The 20,117-nt window shown below is 34.5% G+C and overlaps 1 protein-coding gene across 13 annotated transcripts in view; it reads left to right on the top strand.

The window, feature by feature from the left end:
- Nucleotides 1-20,117, top strand: part of PICALM (phosphatidylinositol binding clathrin assembly protein) — a 114,695-nt gene that overhangs the window by 72,463 nt on the left and 22,115 nt on the right. For 3 of the 13 annotated variants that reach the window (XM_045071353.1, XM_004763533.3, XM_004763528.3), the window contains exons 13-20: nt 2,293-2,442; nt 10,151-10,258; nt 12,043-12,174; nt 12,271-12,301; nt 12,483-12,582; nt 15,633-15,656; nt 17,286-17,345; nt 18,746-18,850. In XM_045071353.1, coding sequence (XP_044927288.1) covers nt 2,293-2,442; nt 10,151-10,258; nt 12,043-12,174; nt 12,271-12,301; nt 12,483-12,582; nt 15,633-15,656; nt 17,286-17,345; nt 18,746-18,850 — 710 coding nt within the window. The remainder of the gene's footprint in view (nt 1-2,292; nt 2,443-10,150; nt 10,259-12,042; nt 12,175-12,270; nt 12,302-12,482; nt 12,583-15,632; nt 15,657-17,285; nt 17,346-18,745; nt 18,851-20,117) is intronic. The other 10 variants (XM_004763526.3, XM_013061915.2, XM_045071355.1 and 7 more) reach the window with 10 other exon arrangements.

The following is a 20,117-nucleotide window of genomic DNA, read 5'->3' as shown; positions in this document are numbered from 1 at the left end:
TTATCAGCTCAGTACACTGATGTATGTCTTAAGCTAGATTTTAGAATTTAATTCAGGCAAAAAAGAATTACCATTCTGAAGTTAAATTTGCTTTACTCTCCACTGGCATGAAACACAATGCTTTAGGGAAAACTTATTTGTGTCAATATAGGTATCCAGTATTTAGGACCTCAGCATTATAATATGTCTGCTATATTAATCCTCAATATTTGGGGATTATTTTTCTTTGACTGTTGTAACATAAAAAAACTTTTCTAGTAACTAATATAGGAATAATGGGAAAAAATATTTTTTAAAATAAAATACTTATTTATTTATTTTTCATTCACCTGTCTAGTGAATAAAGTTTAAGTAGGGGTAGCTGGAATGTTACTTTCTTTTAATCGTAATGGATTTGTTTTTATTATTAGTAGTACAGTATCCACTAACAGATTAACATCATCTATATTATCTAATAATTCTGTCAAGTAGATTAAGGACTGTTTTTTCTTACTGTCTAGTCGACCTAAATACAGTCACACTTGCTTGTTTCTGCGTATTCTTCTCTAAGATGTTTCATATAATAGAAAATGATTGATAATAAATACTTAGGTAAAACTCCATCATTCATCAGAGCAGCAGATAACTAATGTCTTTTCCCAAACGTGTCTTTTCTCATAAACTAATAGATCTGTAATAGAATGTATTTTTTCGAATGACTTCTCTCATGGCTCTTTTGCATGAAAAACTAGAGATGTTTTGGGTCCGACCATGTATGAAGTACTTTAAAAACCTCATGCCACTATTCAGTATTTTAAAATAGTACTTTGAACAATTGATGAACTCTAAACAGTGCATCCCCTTCTTTATGCAGAAAGCAGTTAGAGTGGTCATCATTATAGGTTTTTTTTAGGACAGAAAACCTTTTTCTTGTTATCTGTTTTCTACTTCTTATTTCTTAATTACTTTTTTGGATTCTTTTCCCCCGTCATTCCATTTATTAAGGAGTGGGAGATGGGAAAGGTGTTGAACATGATTGTTTTAGTTTGAGTACTGTATCAGTGAATTTTGATACATTTGTAGGATTTTATTTTTGGGTGTAAATTGATGTTCTGTAGGAATACTTGATAGAAAAAGTCCTGTGTGATTAAAAAAAAAAATTAAAGTTTTAAAAAATGATTCTGTATGAGCCAGTGACCTCAATATTTTCTTGCTATTTCCTTTTTTAAATAGTTTTAGGATTTGTGGAGCACCTGCTTTGAATTTATTGACTTTAGGGAAAAATGTATTTGTAATGAATGAGCTGGCTATTTTTAGGCTATTTTTGTGTTCTTACTGTTCTATCATACAGTTTTAGAGTAAAATACAGTGCTTAATATCATATTCTTAAGTGAGCATCACGAACTATAGGAGACAAGAATAGGCTTCTGGTTAAAAGTATAGAATGTAAAGGTTAGGAGGGTTTTGCTGCTAATGATGAGTGGTTTTTAGTCATTAGAATGGTGATTATCTTGAATGAGGTATAAGTATAGTAAATACCTGATTCTAAAATAACTTTAAAAGTAGGATTTGATAATAATACACATTTGGTACCATCCTAATATGGAATAGTACTTTTGTTACTACTTTAGTAAATCATTTAAAGCCTTAATGATTTCGCTTTAGAACTCTTAACTGGACCTTCATTGTGGTTCCCAGTCTATGAAATGGCCACCATTCTTTTGTCTCTGTTCTTAATTTTTCTAAAATTCCTTTCCTGTTTCTAAATCATGAGACCTTTTCTTCATCTTTATTTTTTTAAATTTCTACCTCTGAACCTATTTAAGACTTACCCCACATGTTATAAATAGCCCTTTACCCCTAATTTTCTTTGTTTTTTGATATTTTACTTACGCCACACACGTACTACACTGGTTGTTTATATCTTTCACTTGAATAAGCATAGGTATGCCATGAAAGCCAATACATTCCCATATAGGGTGGGGAACACGGTCCAGGGTTGGTGGTTCTTTTATCGATGCATTTTGGTTATTTTCTTTTTCACCTATTGGCTTCCTGATGTTAGAGAGCAGATCTGTCCTTAGTATGCTACAGATGTTAATTGGACACATTAATGTTTTCTTCGTAGGATTCATTTTAAAAGATATTAAATGTAGTTCTTCCATCTTGATGACGATGATTAGGTATTTTGCACTTAAGATTAATAAACAATAATATAGCTGCTACTTTTCACTTTGCATCTTTTGACTAATTACAATACTAATTAATTTACTTCCTTTCTTCATTTTGCTGTAATGCACTTGGACTACACAGATCCTTTCTCTGCTACTGTAGATGCTGTTGATGATGCCATTCCAAGCTTAAATCCTTTCCTCACAAAAAGTAGTGGTGATGTTCACCTTCCCATTTCTTCAGATGTATCCACTTTTACTACTAGGACACCTACTCATGAAATGTTTGTTGGTAAAGTACCATTTAACCTTTCTTTCCAATTAATGTTTATACTGCCTAAGTATTTTTTACATATTCATTAATTATTTTTAAGGCGCTGCAATAATTATTTTGGATTTTATTATCAATTTTTAAAATAAACTAAATAACAATAATATAGTGACATTTAAAAATTAGTATCCCTAATTTTATTTAATCCAAGTTTTTAAGAAAGAAGATTTCCTTTGAAGTTGTGGGTTGGTGTTTTTATTTTTGGATTTTTTTTTTTTTTTTTTTTTTTTTTTTTAGTGTGTTGTTTTCCATCATTATTATAGTGTGATACTCAAGCAGTCTAACATCATTTATCACATTTTCCCCCCATGTTTTGTTTATTAATTCAGAGAGTTGGCTATAGGATAACATCTCTTACACTTACTAATATGTATGTACTTATATCTTTCCCTCTTTGTTTAGGAGAGAGGATGGTTATCATTCTCAGTAGCTATCTTTTTTTTTTTTCTTTTTTGAACTGTGAATAGTACAGTTTTAGATCGTCTTAAATCCATACATACCCTCTGTCCCATTCTTAAGGGTTTCACTTCATTGTTAGCCTGGAGATAAATGACAAGTAGAAAATGAAAACTAAATTGCCTTTAGTTGTGGTATAAAAATCTGTAAAAAGGTAAAATTTCATTCCAGAGTTACACAAGGAAATCTTATGAATATATAGAATCTTATGAATATATAGTAACCTGAAATTAACAATTTTCAACCCCGTGAAAAGATTCTGAACACCCCTTAAAAGATGATGAAACTGGGGCGCCTGGGTGGCTCAGTGGTTTGGGCTGCTGCCTTCGGCTCGGGTCCTGATCTCAGGGTCCTGGGATCGAGCCCCTCATCGGGTTCCCTGCTCCGCAGGAAGCCTGCTTCCCTCTCTCTCTCTCTCTCTCTCTCTCTCTCTCTCTGCCTGCCTCTCTGCCTACTTGTGATCTCTGTCTGTCAAATAAATAAATAAATAAATCTTAAAAAAAAAAAAAAAGATGATGAAACTGCTTTTATTCACCAGAGAAACAACTTTTAAGGCGATACAAATTTAAATTTGTGTTTAAAGCAGCATGTTAAAAGTCAGCTGTGTACCCTAAATAGACACTTAGCCACATTCTGAACATTCTGTTCGATACATATGAGGAGGTGGAAGAGAGGTGACTAGAAAAGAGTAGTTGGGAGATTTTAGGAAGTTCCAAGGCAGGTGCTGTCATTATATATAACTAGTCTCATAGCTCCAAATTCTAAGAATCAATTGCAGGCATTCCTTCATGTCATTGTAACATATTATAAATTAAGTATAAAGTGGCTGAAACTAAATTTCATATTTTGCTACTCTTCAGAAGAATTGTTAAATGCTGTACCTTATTTGCTTGGTAAAAAAAGGTTACTTGAGTTAACCTTGGAATGTGGTTTTCTAATAAGTTTATATTTTCTTTATACTTACTGAATATGAGCTAGCATGTATTTAGTGGGTCTGGCTTCTTGTATCATTAAGTCAGTTGCTTTAATTGGGGGTATGAAACAGCTATGTCTTTACTTTTGGTCTTAAAATTTCTGTCTTTAGGTCAGACCAGTACATGTGCTTCAGTATGTCAGTCTTCTATTTACCCTAGAGGGACAGAATGCTATAGGCTATAGCTATTTCACATTGAAACAGAACCAGAGTAAAAATATAAAAAATTCTGTGAGAGTTAATTATTATTTACGCTTTTCAAGGAAACCCTTTAACAGAAGGAATGTACTAGAAATGTCCTTTTCCTAATGTTTAAGTTTAAGGCTAAGGCCTTTGGGTTGGGGCAAAAGGAAGACCAAAAAGCAAAGAAAGTTAGTAAAATTGATGGCCATATATGCTAAGGTGAGTAGGTGCATTTGAAGATTAAAATCCTAGAATTGGTGATTTAAGCTTGTGAGGACCTCCAGAGAATATTTGGTCAAGTTCTCAACTCTCATATTGGTAACAGAATTACTACCATTTTTATGGATGATCATGTGAGTGAGTAAAGTTAATGTCCTGAGACAACCTGGCTGATAGGAGCAAAAGCTTGAAGCAGGAATCCGGTGTCTTTGCTTTACAGAGCCCTTTCCTTATGAAAGTGTTGTCTTTATTTAAACTCTTACATTCTTTGAGTGTAAATAGTATAAATGAAAGTATAAAGTATACTTAAAATACATTCATCTGTCAAGTTTTATCATTAGCAAAAACTTACTGTTTAGTACTTGTGCTTTTGTAAAAGTAAGTCTAGAATGGGAAAATGTAAATCACTCATGTCAACCTAGGTCATTAGTCTAGAACAAGAATCAGCAAACCTTTTCTTAAAGGATCAGAGTGGAAATATTTTTGGCTCATGAGTCATATAGTCTGTTGCAGCTATCAGCTTTGGCATTATAGCATAAAGGTAGCCATAGACAATACATAAATGCGCATTTGGCTGTGTTCCAGGAAAACTTTATTCACAAAGACATGCAGCTGTAGTTTGCGAATGCCTGTCCTAAGAAGAGGCTTTATAATAAGAAGCCATTTAATCCACATTAAAAGTTCTTGAGAAGTAGGGTTGTATAATAAAAATTCCAACAGTTTCTTACTCATAGCATGAAAGGGCCACCCAAGGTATGTCATTCCTACAGCTGTGTTAGCCAGGTTTCTGTTGCTCGGTGGCACATGTGACTAGTGTCTACCATATTAGAGCAGATTTTTAAAAATTTCTGTTACTAGAAGTTTTTGGATAGTGCTTCTGTAGAATAGTGGTCAGCAAACGTTTTATGTAAAGAGCCAGATAGTAAATACTTCAGACTTTACAGGATATATAAAATCTATGTTACATATTCTTCTTTTATTTTCTTTCATTTTTAAAAAATATCTGTTTGAAAATGTAAAAACCTTCTTTAACTCATGTGGCCATATTAAAAATAGGCCTCTGGCTATAATTTGCCAACCTCTGCTCTAAAGGATTAAGAACGACTGAGAAAAATCAGAGAACAGCTACATAGACACCCTCTAACTCGTTCAGAGTAGGACATTGGTCTGATGATGTGAACCCCAGTGTACAAAGTAGCTTATCCTCATTAAAGCAGTTATAAGTCAAGAAGAATGGGTTGATGATCCCAGCTATGCCATGTCTGTGACCTTGTTCAGGCCTGCTTACTCATCTCTGTAAAAGAAGACATCAGAAAACATGTTAACATTGACTAAAACGCCAACTGCTGCTTATTTCTCTAAGGAAATACATGTTGGTTATTTTTAAAATTTTGTTGTGAATATATTTTAAATAGAATATTCATAATGGAGACTTAAGTGCTTTTTGAAATAAGTTATAATGTGAAGAACACTAAGAGCTTGGACTCTCCTGTCTTTGTTCTTTTTGTTCATTTGTTTTTTAATTATTCCATTTCACTCTTAACTGTTCCTCCTCATTTTTCTCTTCCTTTTTTTCTGTCTCCATCCCCCTTGCCCCCCATGTATGCCTTGTCAGATTCTTTTTGTGGCACTCAAGCTTATCCTAATACTACCCTTATGTGCCATGAGCCTTCTACCGTAGCTGGTTTATTTGGAGGTAGGTAATGGTATCTCTAAAGTTTATCAGTTTGTTTATGCAGGAGGGAGTTCTTTGTTTTCTTTAAAATGAGGGGTTTTTTTCTTTTTTTAATTTGGTTAAGAAAAAATATACTTGCTTTTGAGGAACAGATCATTTTTTCCCTAATTTTGCTTGTCTTAATTAAACACAGGATTGTTCTGTGAGTGGATACTTGTCATCTCCCCACTTTAATCTGTACTCAAAAGGTTCACATTTTCAGAGGAGCTTATAGCATTTTATTATTACAAGCTTATGGAATTTAAAGCTCTTTATATAGTGATAGAATACTAAATAATTTTGACTTAAACAGTTGTGGCACAGATGTAGGGAGATTCTCCTGGAAATAGGCGTGCTTTGCCAGCACTATGCAAAGGCAGAAGAAACCAGGAACAGTTTCCAGAGAGGCATGGCCATTTTGATACTCATTTCTGTCTTTCCAAACATGTTCTAGGCCAGTGCAGTGATAATGAAACCCCCAAATCCAGCTGATTTTATTTTTTTCTTTTTGGTGCATAGGAGTTGATTACCTTAGTTCAGTTGGGATTGAAAAGTAGGTTTGACACAAGTGAAGAATGAGGCTCTTGACTGGCAGACTTGGGCATGATTAAAAAGATTTAAAAATGGAAATTATGAGGACATTTGATGGAAAGTATGTGTTTAGTATTCAGTGAATTTGCATTTGAATTCCTTTTTGAATTCCAGTTCTACGCCCTTACCTGTGTGACTTGAAACAAGTATTTGACCTTTCTTAAGCCTATGAAAATTGGGATAATAATAACTTACAGGATTGTCATGAGATTTACATATATGACTGTATAAAATCTAGCGCTATGCCTGGTATGTAGAATTATCATTAAAACTACTACTGAAAATTATCTTGTGTATGCAAATCATTTTATATTTGTTATTATTTAATCATCAGATACAGCCTTGAACACATTTTTCATTGCTTTTAGACTTTATTAAAACTGCTATGGTTGTTCACTTTTTTGGCCCAGCATTTGCTGTGAGAAGCTCAAGAAGTTCATATAACTTTAATAGTGAATAAATATAATTACTATAGCTGTAATAATACAATTTTCTTTTTCTGCCTACTAGTTTATATAAAATGAAATACTTGGGTTAAACTGAAAACCCCTAAAAGATTCTGAAATCAGATAATCTGAGGTTTAAGTCTTGGTTTTGCTACTTAATAAATCTTCGACCTTGAGTAACATTGTTTAAGCTCTTTATTTCCTCATCTGTAAAATGAGGATAATAATGACTATCTCATAGGGTTATTGTGAAGTTTAAATAATATACTGTTTATAAAGCTCTTGCATTAGTGTTTCATAGAGTTTAATAAATAGTAGAATTTACTTTCACAGCAAGTATGAGATCTAATTTATTATGGAACTACCTCTAAAATCCCTTAACAAAATGGTGTGTTTTTCTGGACGGTATTTGGAATGCCTTTCTGTCCCCAAAGCTTGTTCATCTTGTACCATGCAGTTAATTTATTATCGTCCTCCTGATATATGCTCTGCCAGGCAGTGATTTCTAAATGTTGATCTATGAACTACTGATGGTCAGTGGTAGAGTTTTCACTGGGCCTTGGTGAAGTGAAAGAGTAGGCAGTTCAATGTCATGATTATTTTACATAGTTAACCTTAACTCAGAACTTGTTCATCTTTTTTTTTTTTTTTTTTTTTTTTTTGTCTCTGAATTTTCCTTTTGAGATGGTGATAGTAGTTTTTAATCTTTGTTTTAAGTAACTTTAAAAAATTAAATCCTGGGAAGCCTTGGTGGCTCAGTAGGTTAAGCCACTGCCTTCGGCTCAGGTCATGATCCCAGGGTTCTGGGATGGAGTCTGGCATGGGGCTCCTTGCTCAGCAGGGAGTCTGCTGCTCCCTCTGCCTGCTCTGCCTGCTATTTCCCCTGCTTGTGTGCGTACACATGCTCTCTCTCTCTCTCTGATTAAAAAAAAACAACAACAAAACAAAACCCTAAGTCTCCCAAAAAATGACTTGGGATAAAAGGCCATTAAGTTGATAATGTTCATTGAAATGAAAATGTAGAACTCTTACCTAGAAGATGTGTTACTACTTAAAATATTGTTATTTTGAAATACATTGCTTGCTTCCCTAGGAGCCAATCAGATATTACAATTTATAGAAAAATTTCTTTTTACTTTTTGCATACCTAGAGACGTTTTTAAATTTGAGGTGCTAGCTCTGGGTTACTTTATATCCTCTCGAACTTTTTACACTTTTAGGTAGTAGTCTTGTAATTGCACAGACTGATGCCCCTAGGGACCATAGTAAATGGCTCCTCTCTTTAAAGAAAGTAATAAATGGATTACTGTAGAAAGATAGGTTTATCTCTGATATTAACCAGATTCTAGAAAGGTGGGATAAAAGAGGAGAAAACGGGAATTTGATAGGCTATCCTGTTTATAAATTATTATGTATATTTCCTAAACTTTGGAGACCTAGCCAGCGAACTGTTTCCAGAATCACTTAAAGAACAATTTGTGTATTTCTTAAACTGATGGTTCTATGGGCACAAAATTAAGCACAGTAGATTTTTGTCTTCTTGAGTAGATGCATAAGTTCTCATAGAGAAGAACCAGTGAGCCCATGGTGTAATTCTTAAGCAGCTTGTACACTTTAAAATGTTGTTAGGGGCACCTGGGTGGCTCAGTCAGTTAAGCATCTTCCTTTGGCTCAGATCATGATCCCAGAGTCCTAGAATCGAGCCCTGCATCAAGCTCCCTGCTGTGTGGGCAGCCTGCTTCCCCCTCTCCCTCTGTCTGCTGCTCCCCCTCCTTATGCTTCTCTCTCTCTCTCTTTCTCTGTCAAATGAATAAATAAAATAAAATAAAATGTTATTAAACTGGTAGAAACATCTTGATGAATGGTCAGATTTATATACTAACTTATTTTATACTTTGATAGTGTTTGTGTTCTCACTGTATGACCATTGTGGTGGTGGTGGTGGTTTAAGATTTTATTATTTATTTGAGAGAGACAAAGAGCTTGAAAGAGCGAGAGGGAGAGAGCGCATGCTGGAACACAGGGGAGGGGCAGAAGAAGAGGGAGAACAGATTCCCCACAGAGCAGGGAACTTGATGCAGGGCTCAATCCCAGGACTCTGGCTGGGATCATGACCTGAACCTAAAGCAGATGCAGATGCTTAACCAACTAAGCCATGCAGGTTCCCCTGACCATTGTTTTTAAGAGTGGTTTAAGAAGTAATTATGGAATAAGAACTTTTAAAAAAAGATTTATTTATTTGAGAGAGTGTATACAGTGTGCATGCAGAAGCAGAGGCAGAGGGAGGGAGAATCCCAAGCAGACTCTCCCAGGTGAGGGCAGAGCCTGGACTCCTGCTGATCCTAGGACCCTGAGGTCGTGACTTGAACTGAAACCAAGAGTCAGCAGCTTAACCAACTGAGCCACCCAGGTGCCCCTGGAATAAGAACATTTTTAAAAACTTGTGTCCTTTGGAATACTCGATAGATCTAAAGGGTTACTTTTAAAGGGGGAACCTAAGGATTAATGCATTGTAACTTTCAGAATCCTCTTCTCAAATGAACTTAAACCGTATTGCATTTAATTAATAATTTAAAGGTGGAAGGAAGGTGAGAGAAATAATGGAAGGTGAGTAGGTTGTCGGGGAGAGGGGGAAGATTCCAGGATCTAAGTAGAATCTCTAAGTAGATATTTTTTAAAACACTGTAGAATATTTACTTCATTACCAAGTGATCCTTTGCATTGTGTATATATTTTACTTCGTGCACAGTCCTGGAATTTTAGATGTGTTTAGTTTTCTAAAAATAATCAGTACATAAAATTAAGGTAAAAAGATAAAAATTTTATTTTTGTAATGAAACAAACTTAGTAGTACAACTTCAGTTGCTCTTTTGTTAGTTTTCTTTGTCAGTAGGATGATTTTGTTACAGAAAAATGTCATCACCACAAAAAGATGGAGTAGTGTTAAGAAACATTTTGCTTGAAGGATTGGCCTTGTTTTTCATTGGGGGAATTTATTGCTTTTTCCATCCTATTGTCGTCATTATTAAGAGCTGTAAATGTAGATATATTAAAGAATTGAGCTTTTTCCACTTTGGTTTTCCTTAGGATTCACTCCATCTCCAGTTGCACAGCCACATCCTTCAGCTGGCCTTAATGTTGACTTTGAATCTGTGTTTGGAAATAAATCTACCAACGTTATTGTAGATTCTGGGGGTAAGAAAAAATTGTTCTGTTAACATTATTATAATGTTCTCATTTAGATTCTGTGCAAGGACAGATAATAATATCTTTTGAACATATGTAAATAGATTAAATTGGAGTAAGCCAGTGAAGTTGTTTCTCTTCTCCCAGCTACTAGATGAGAAGAACTTCAAGGGATTATTAACTGTTACCCATTTCTTATTGGCAGTTTTGATTTTGGGAGGATTTTGTTTCTCCTAGAGCTAAATGAGATCTTCCTCATATTAGATTGGTAAATTGCTAATGGTTATGTGTAGAATGTTGTGCTTTGTAGTCATTACAATTTTCACCTTTACTGAAATGAAATTGGCTTTTCTGAAAAATAGGAAAAATAAAACATTTGGTACCTGACTTGTTGAGACAGTCGGTGCTTAACCAACTAGAAGTATTAAGTACCAGAGCTCTAGGGGCTTTTTGTTATTTTAAGGATGGTTCTTTCTGTAGTGTCCTTGTTCATTTGTCTTAAAATTGGGACTTATATAAATTTGTAGAGCCAAGTTTCCATTTAGTATTTTGTTACTCCGAAGTTTGTAAAGATTAAGAGTTTCCATGAAATTTATTATTCTTACCATGGAATGACCTTTGATTTTAATTAGTAAATAAGTTCAAGTCATTTGAAGAAACATAGTGAGGTGTTTTTGATTTTATAATATTCGATTATACAAAAAGTAAGCAATCTTATAAAGAGTATGTATGGACTAAGAATTTTTTTTCTCTGTGCACTAGTTGGTTTATAATTACATTTTTGGATGCATTTGGCTTTTTCCTTTTCAGTTTGTTTTTCTGGGGAAAAGGATAAAGTAAATAGAGATCAGCTACTCATATTTTGTACACCACTAGTTTTGGTGACTTTGTTTTTATCAGTCCTGCATCATGTTACTGAGTCCTTTACTGGATTTGTTTGAATGGATTCACTTTTCTCGCTTTGGTAGAGAACCTTAAGGGATCTATTTTATTTTCATTTCTAAGCAATCTAGTTTAGTAGATGGTTTAATGTCATTGGAGCATAAGGCTAGCAATTTCTTAGGTATAATTTAGGTTAACTGTTTTTAGACAGAAGAAAAGTGATAAATGGTACATTTTTACTTCCTTCTAATGTTGTGGTTTACATATACCTTGCATACTCTACTCTGAAGAATGTAAAAAGGTCTACAAAATATTTATTAGATGAAACATTTTTCAAAGGAACAGAGATGTATTTTTTGTCTATATTTCTTCGGGTATAAGGGAATCTTCAGAAAATCTTGCCAGTGAGGGGGAGAATTCCATTCCATTCCCTTCTCTTTCACAACTTTGGAATAAGAATTGTTTACTTGAATGCTTCTTTCTCGTCCCCTTTAACCTTAATATAATTTTTTTTAAAGATTTTATTTATTTATTTGACAGAGAGAGAGAGATCACAAGTAGGAGAGGGTAGGGGGAAGCAGGCTCCCTGCTGAGCAGAGATTCCTGATGTGGTGCTCTATCCCAAGACCCTGAGATCATGGCCCGAGCCGAAGGCAGAGACCCAGCCCACTGAGCCACCCGGGTGCCCCTAACCTTAATATAATTTTGTCATGAAATAAGACATGACAGATCTTTTCAATCAGTTCACTTTGAAATGGTGAATTTCTCCCTCTTCCATTTAAAGTCATTAATTAATGCCCCATGGAGGACTTTTCCTGCAGACGAATAAGTAAAAGAGGCAGAGATCCCTGTAGAAAGCTAGCACCATAAAGTCCCTTACAAATCCTGTTTCATCTGTTTGTAACTTTAAGGCTTTGATGAACTAGGTGGACTTCTCAAACCAACAGTGGCCTCTCAGAACCAGAGTCTTCCTGTTGCCAAACTCCCACCTAACAAGTTAGTATCTGATGACTTGGATTCATCCTTAGCCAACCTGGTGGGCAGTAAGTATTCTTTGGATTCTTTTAATCTTCTTCACAATTAATTGTATTATAAAAATGAGTCTAGTTTTTAAATGCTTTCTTTATTTCCTGTTGTAGATCTTGGCATTGGAAATGGAACTACTAAGAAGTGAGTGTTTTATATGTATTATTTCCCCCATGTACCATTTAGAGGTTGATTTGGCTTTCATTTCAAAAGTATGTGTAGACCTGTCATCTGCATATTAAATGCTTTTTGTTTAATCTAAGTATATAGTAAAGAAATTTTACAATTATAGACATTTAACATTCTCACTGATGTTTATTTAAAGTGATGTAAATTGGAGTCAGCCAGGTGAAAAGAAGCTAACTGGAGGATCTAACTGGCAGCCAAAGGTTGCACCAACCACTGCTTGGAATGCTGCAACAATGGTGAGTTGAAAAGCTCACAGTAACATGACTAATTTAGGAGAATAACATGAAAATGTTTTTAAAGTGATAGCTGTAAGTGGGAGGATTTGTTTATTGAGTTTTAGATATATAAGTAATTTTTAATTTTTTTTTAAGGAAGCTGATTGACTATTTGCCAAGTATGTTTTAGTAGCCAACATTTATTTAAGGTTTACTTTGTATAAGCCATCATTCTAATTAATGTGTGATTTTTTTCTTCTGTAATCCTCAAATTAACTACATGTGGTGGTAACTATTACTGTCCTCACTGTGCAGATGAAATGGAGGCACAGAGTTACTACATAATATGCCTAGGATCCCAGAGTTTTTAAGTGATTGGGTGGACTTTTAGAATACAGGAAGCCTAACCGCAGAGCTTAAACTCTTTAATCATTACCCTCTACTTCTGATCTCAAATTTATTATGTATTTATCTAGAATATAAAATCATTAGTGTTTTTCTGATCTCACTATTGGTAATGTTTGGTTTTTGTTAATGTTGTCGAATAGTTCATAGAGTTGATTTTCCTTACTTGCTATAATTATATTCTTAAAATCCCCTAAACACTGAACCATTGCTAGGCTCACACGTACTACATGTGTACGTATTTCCTTTAGCAATGGTTCAGGGTTCACTGATTTAGTATTGGGTTACTTTAACAACATAGGTGCAGCAAATAAGGAGAATTGCCTATATGTGTATGTACACACACACACACACACACACACATATATACACACATATACCCCTTACATTCATTATTATCTCAAATCCTAAAAAAATACTTGTTCTAGTAGATCCCCCCCCACCTTTTTTTTAAACAGAAAAGAAAATGTGGTTCGTAAGAGTTACGTTTGACTTACTTACCAGAACCTGCAGCACTAAATTGAGAATCCAGCCCTATCTAGCTGGCTCCACAGCCAGAGAGCTTCTTGCAGTAGTATACTGCATTATTCCCTGTGTTCTCATCCTCTGGTCATTGTTATATCAGAGCCAAAACAAGACAGAATCTTATTTTGTTCAGCCTCAGCTGAGAATGAAGGTGTTAAGCAACAAATTTTTCACCACTCCATGCATGTCTGTGAAAGCACCACAAACATTAATTTTCGGGATCACAAATTTAGCAAGTAAGCAAATTTATAAATATATAAGGTATGAAAAATGAGGATTAATTTATATGTAGCATTTAGTACTGAAGAAGTTCTGCTAATGTTTTTAATCACTGTAAGGTATGGTTGTCCCAGAGTAGCTTTATGGCTCTACCCCTGTCCTTAGTCAGCTGCTATTTCACCAGTGCGGGAAGTTTTCCCACATTAGAGAAAACCAGTTTCCTCCTCCTCTTCTTCTTCTTCTTCTTTTTTAAAGATTTTATTTATTTGACAGAGAGAGAGAGATCACAAGTAGGCAGAGAGGCAGGCAGGGGAAAGCAGGCTCCCTGCTGCACAGAGAACCCCACTCGGGGCTCGATTCCAAGACCCTGAGATCATGACCTGAGCCGAAGGCAGAGGCTTAACCCACTGAGCCACCCAGGTACCCCAAACCAGTTTCTTCTTAAAGAAAAATTTAAAACAAGCTTTCTTAACAATATTCTGGAAATAAATAACATTTTGATTACACAGACTACACATTGTAGCCTTCCTGTTGTTAAAGACCACCATTATCCCTCTTATAGCCACTCTCTTGTATTAAATCACTTCCAGAGCACCACCTTGTTTTCCTGGGCTTAATCATATGTGAAAATTACCAGGGCTCAGCTAAAAATAATGTGCTAATAAAATTTGTGACATTATGTAAAGAGTTTTATTAGGTTTAATCATCTTAGATGAAAAATAAGAATTTAGCTAACTTGTTTTTGTTTTTTTTTAATTTAGCCACCTTTTTAAGGCAACACTTTTTCATTAATAGAGGTCACTGCCATTCTAATAAATCCTTGCATTAAGCTTGTTAGGTTTTACACATACATGTATCCTCACTATCTTGAGTCTGTTTACACTGCATTCTTGGGGAAGTTTGAATTGATAGCATCCCAATTACGAGAATAAAGTTAGGCAATTTCTCTTTGTAAGTATAAAACATCTAGAAAGCAGATTTTAGTTGAAATCCTTTCCCTCTGACTCTGAATCCCGGGTTTATCTGTACTGTAACAAACTTCACTGACCAGGGGATGACAAGAGGTTAGGTTAGTGGATTTTATACCATTTGGTGTGAATTACACATTGATAATACATAAAGACTGTTAAAAATCCAAATGCTGATATGAAAATACAATGAATATTTTATTATTTTGTATTAAATTGGTATTGACCTATATGAAATAATAGAAGTTTGTAGATAGCGCTTGACTTAAGATTGACTACCAGAATGTAATAGGCATTTAACTAGTTAAAATTTGTATGTAAGTTGATGATATTTATGCAACTGTGTCATTGTGTGTCATCTCTTAAGAATTTTCTTAAAATATTTATATGTATGTATATAATAGAGTTTCTTTTTTAATGACTAACATAGAGGGCTGGTGATGTGATTCACTACTTAGATAAACTGCTGCTTATGTCATTTCTTTACATTTCTAACCTTTTTATTAATCCATAAACACTGTCAAGGTTTTTGAACTTGTTTAAGTTAAAAAATTCATTGGTCTTTTATTAATCTGTATGATGATACTATACTACAAATTCTTTGAATTATTGCTTTCTTTTTTCCTGAGTGGTGGACATATGATTCAACCCTGTTTATGGGACGCACTGAATTTTGCAGTGTTGACACTACTGATAGATTTTATGTTTTATGATACTTGTCATAAACTATTAGATATGTAAGGGGATTATGTTAGAGACTAAATTTCCCTTGTCAACCTTGATAGTGTTTTAGTATAGGTGTTCTTCCATTAGATACCGGAAATACAAGGGATTTTAGGTAGTTAGTGAATGTACATGTGAACTAAAATGCTCTCTGTGTATTTTCTGTTGTGTAAGTATTTGTTCTAATCCAGTGTTATTGCATTATGTAATTGTTCTCCCTGGGAAAAACAGAATGGCATGCATTTTCCACAATACGTAAGTGACCAAAAACTAGCCTTTTTTGCAATAAATTGGCATGCTATTAACCACTGCTGTAGCAGAATCTCATAACCTTCCAGCTATTACTTTTTTCACATTCAGATTTTCAATGTGCCAGAAATTCTTTCTAGCATCTACTGATTTCATGGATGTGTTGCCGAATTGATTCTGATGGTGGCATGGGAAATACAGACTTTTTTTTTTTTCTTGCTTAACATTCTGCCATTTGCTGCCAGATGGCTGGGTGTCTGTGTGTGTATCTGTGCTGCCACTATGCACTTGATGATTTCTGAATGAAGGGAAATGTTGATTGTTGTAATGTTGAAAATAATAATTGCATGAAATCTTACAGGCTTCCGCTGTACTTGGCAGTTTGTCTGCTGCTCTTGCAGCTCTCAGTTTTTAAGTAGGGAGAGACCAATAAATCCTACATGCTCACTCAAATACTAAACTTTTAACTATTCACTTTAGTTATGCTTCGTTTAACTGCTCCACGCATATGTTCAAATTGCCGTGTAATTTCAGTTATTTTTTGTATTTCAGCAGTGTTATTGGTCTTTCTCCTGTATTCAGTTTCAGTTTTCATTATAAGATATCTCTCACACACACACACACACACACACACACGCACACACAGAGGGGATGTTGTTAAGACAGCAAATATATTTAAAATGATTTTGTGCTCACATTGTATATTTACAGAAAGCTTGAGGTAGGGTAGAAGGTGGAGGGGAACTTTAAACCTCGTAGGGCTAGGTGGTTCTTTTAAGTGTTTAAGAATAAACAGATTTAAAAACTTCTTGCTCCTCCAAATTGGTGCTTTGTAGAAGATTGTTTAATTTACAGAATAAATTACAAGAAGTGCTAATACACGTACTCTGTATAAAAACTGTGTGCCTCATAAAAGTAGTCACACTCGGTAGTGTTTTGAAATCTTTGAGGTTCTTTGAAAAAAATGAATTGAGGTCTTCAGAAGAACTTTTTGAAAGATCAGATTATTAATTGATTTGGGATCTTTAACTTTTTTTTTTCTTGCTCAAAATACTGAAGCACCTAGGAAGACATTCACTAATACTTTTTCTGGGTAAACTTTTTTTTTTTTAAGATTTTATTTATTTGAGAGAGAGATAACGAGAGAGAGCAAGAGCAAGGAGGAGAGGGAGAAGAAGGCTCCCTGCCGAGCAGGGAGCCTGACCCGGTGCTAGATCCCAGGAACCCCAGGTATCATGACCTGAGCCAAAGGCAGGTGCTTAGCCAACTGAGCCACCCAGGTACCCCTGGGTAAACATTTTTTGTAATAGCAATAGACCTCAAATTTTAGAACGTTCGGTATTTTTTTTTAAATCTGAAGATCTTTAAAGCTGTAAAAAGCACGTTGAAATTTTAGATCACTGTTGTATCTAAGTTTAAATGTTTTTTTTTTTTCTGATCTGCTTTTCTGCTAATTTCAAGACACTCTTTTTTCATTGAACATTAATTGACACAGTTATTAATGATCCTAAGTGTCACATTTAATCACAGCTGTCTTAGCAATTCTTTTTAGTGGAACTATGCTATTAATTCCTTGAACTCAACTGATGTAACATGAGTTATACATCTTTGTTTATTTTTTCTCCACCATGTCAGGCACCCCCTGTAATGGCCTATCCTGCTACTACACCCACAGGCATGATAGGATATGGAATTGTAAGTATTGTTCCAGACAAAACTTTTTGAAAATAGATTGATTTATATTTAACATGCCTTTTTACAGTTACTAAAAAATGAACTTGGTAATTCACATACCTTTAATGTCTAACATAGAATCTTGTATCATAACATTGGTTTCATAAATATTTCTAGAATTGTCATTATACGGTAGATATCATTTATGAATGTTAATAGTAGTACCTGGCTTCTTTTTCCCCTCATAACTTTGCCAAGTATTTTATACTTCATTACAAACCCGTTTAAACATGAATGTTATCTCCAACCCTTTGTGTGCCCTTATATTAATACTATTGAAGTCTTAAAACCTTAATACTATAGGGGAAGGGGGGAATTAACATTTCTTGAATTGTGTAGGGGCAAATTTAGTCCAGTATAGGCCAGAGACACTTAACTATGACAGTGATTAATTACTGTCATACAGAAATACTTGTCTTACTTTTAAGCTGCCCATAATCCAGTCTACACTGCCCTTATTCTCCCAACTCTCTAAGACTCACTTAGATAAGAAATGGAGGTAATGGCTTCAACCCCTGTATGTGGTTGAGGAACTGTTGATAATAGGAGGCAGCATCACATCCCTTGGGATTGCTACTGTGGCTGCTATGCTACTTCTTTATTTACATTTTATGGAAGTAGCTCTGGAGTTTAATTGAAAGGTAGAACCTGTAGAAAGATAATATTATAATAGAGTATGGTATTTTAACCAAAATAATACTGTGGTGTGCATGTTCTCTATTTGGTTACTTATTTGTGTTAATTCTATACCATGGAGTAGTAGTTTTTAAACAAAGAGGTGGTTGGTTGAGACTCAATTTTCAGTTACTCAAGAAAAAACTAATCTCTTCATGTGTTATTTAAGCCTATTCTTGGTTCTCCCTAACAATAGATGAAATAAAAGGAAAGAACCATTGAGAGTAAACCACTTCAAAGAAACAACTGTATTTACTTAGGATCACTTGCATAATGGCATAAGAACTTGATTTGACATTCAAAGGTAGTTTGTTTTGAAATATCTTAGCCATTTTTCAGTTTCAAGTTTTCCTATGTCTAAAACTGCAAATTTGAAAATTTTGAATTGGTTAAAATTTTGACTGCCATACTGTATAGTAAGGTTTAAATTTTGCTTAAATTTAAGCTTGCTTTTTTTTTTTTTTAAACCTTAGAAGTATATACATCAAAGACTTTTAAAAAACTGTTAAGAATTTATGGCTGTCAGTCTTACTTGTATTTATAAGAATTTTTCCTTCGAGTTAAAATACTAGTACTTTCCATTCCTGCCATTCTTCTTGTTTACTACTTAAGCAAAATGTTAATTGACATTATCTAACTTAGTATTTTTCTTTTCTTTTCTTTCTTTCTTTTTTTTTTTTTTTAAGCCTCCTCAAATGGGAAGTGTACCTGTAATGACACAGCCAACCTTAATATATAGCCAGCCTGTCATGAGACCACCAAACCCCTTTGGTCCTGTATCAGGAGCACAGGTACTTATGTGCCACATGTAACTCTTTTAAAATGTGCGTGATGTGGGAAGGATAGAATACTAAAAATTCCTTTTATACAACATAAGAAACAAACTGTTTTTCCCTTTGACAGTGGATGTTATTTGCTTCTTTATCATCTAAAAAAGCTTTTAAGAATATTGATTTATTTGGAAGAAGTGGACAAACAGATTACAAACATTAAGGATGGAAAATTTTTGACAACTTACTGTTGGTCAATGCAGAGTACAGTTTTTTTTTTAGTTTAAGGAACCTACTTTCTGTTCATGATTGTGGCTTTGCTCTCCTTTGTGAACCCTAGAAACCTTGAACTCAGAGCTCCAGTGTTTGGTTTGACTGGTGCTAGAACAAAGGTGTTGCCCTTGAGATATTTGTGGAATGTGGCAAGTCTACAAAAAAGTGATGAACGTTATTCTTTCACTAGATAACATGTATTTAAAAACAAATGGTGGTGGAGGTGGGGATGATGGGAAGGCAAAAAAAAAAAAATCTTGAAATGCCATGCTGACCTAATTTCTTTAAAGAAGAGACTTTCCTCTTCAATTGTTTCTAAGACCCTCTCCCAGTTCCTGAAATTTCACCCCAAATATTCACACTTTCATCCCATTATTGTTAGCTTTAGGGGAATCTGGATTTTTTTAGAAAAGCTTTTCCCCACTGTGGTTAGAAGAGATGTGCGGTTTCTTTGTTACTCACTTTTCTTGTGGCATACTAGTAGATATGACACTCAAGAAGTGATAGAATGGTTTCTCATTCATTATGGCACTGATCCTGTTGTGTAACACTTGGTAGAAATTACACGCAATTATTAAAGTACTCCTTTCTTACACTGTTTCTGATGCCAAGTGATTGGTTAACTTTCATGTGTTTAAAACTTATTTGAAAACATTGATGTGAGCATTTGGTAATGGACTTGTTATTCCTTTCCCACTTGAATATATGTAGTATTTCCATTTGCCAATCCCTACAGTGTTACACGACCAATATTAGTTTGCACTGACCCAGTTTGAATCTAGTCTCTGTGTATTTCATAGACTTGGGAAGCATAGGTGATCAGTCCTTCTGTTTTTTAGACTTTTGAGCATTTAACTCATTTCATAAATTGGCATCTCAGGGACTACCAGTAACTTGGAGTGGATAGTCAATTTAGTCCTGATTAAAAGGTAAAATCCATGTTCTTTGCAATTCATATATTTGCCCGGATGCCTCTTTTTTTCCCCTTTTGTCCATGTTAAAGTAACCTTTTCTT

Source organism: Mustela putorius, unplaced genomic scaffold (genome assembly GCF_011764305.1).
Source record: "Mustela putorius furo isolate JIRA1106 unplaced genomic scaffold, ASM1176430v1.1 tig00003987_pilon_pilon_pilon, whole genome shotgun sequence".
NCBI lineage: Eukaryota > Metazoa > Chordata > Mammalia > Carnivora > Mustelidae > Mustela > Mustela putorius.
The sequence above is the reverse complement of the archived record's forward strand: the minus strand, read 5'-3'. Positions and strand labels throughout refer to the sequence as shown.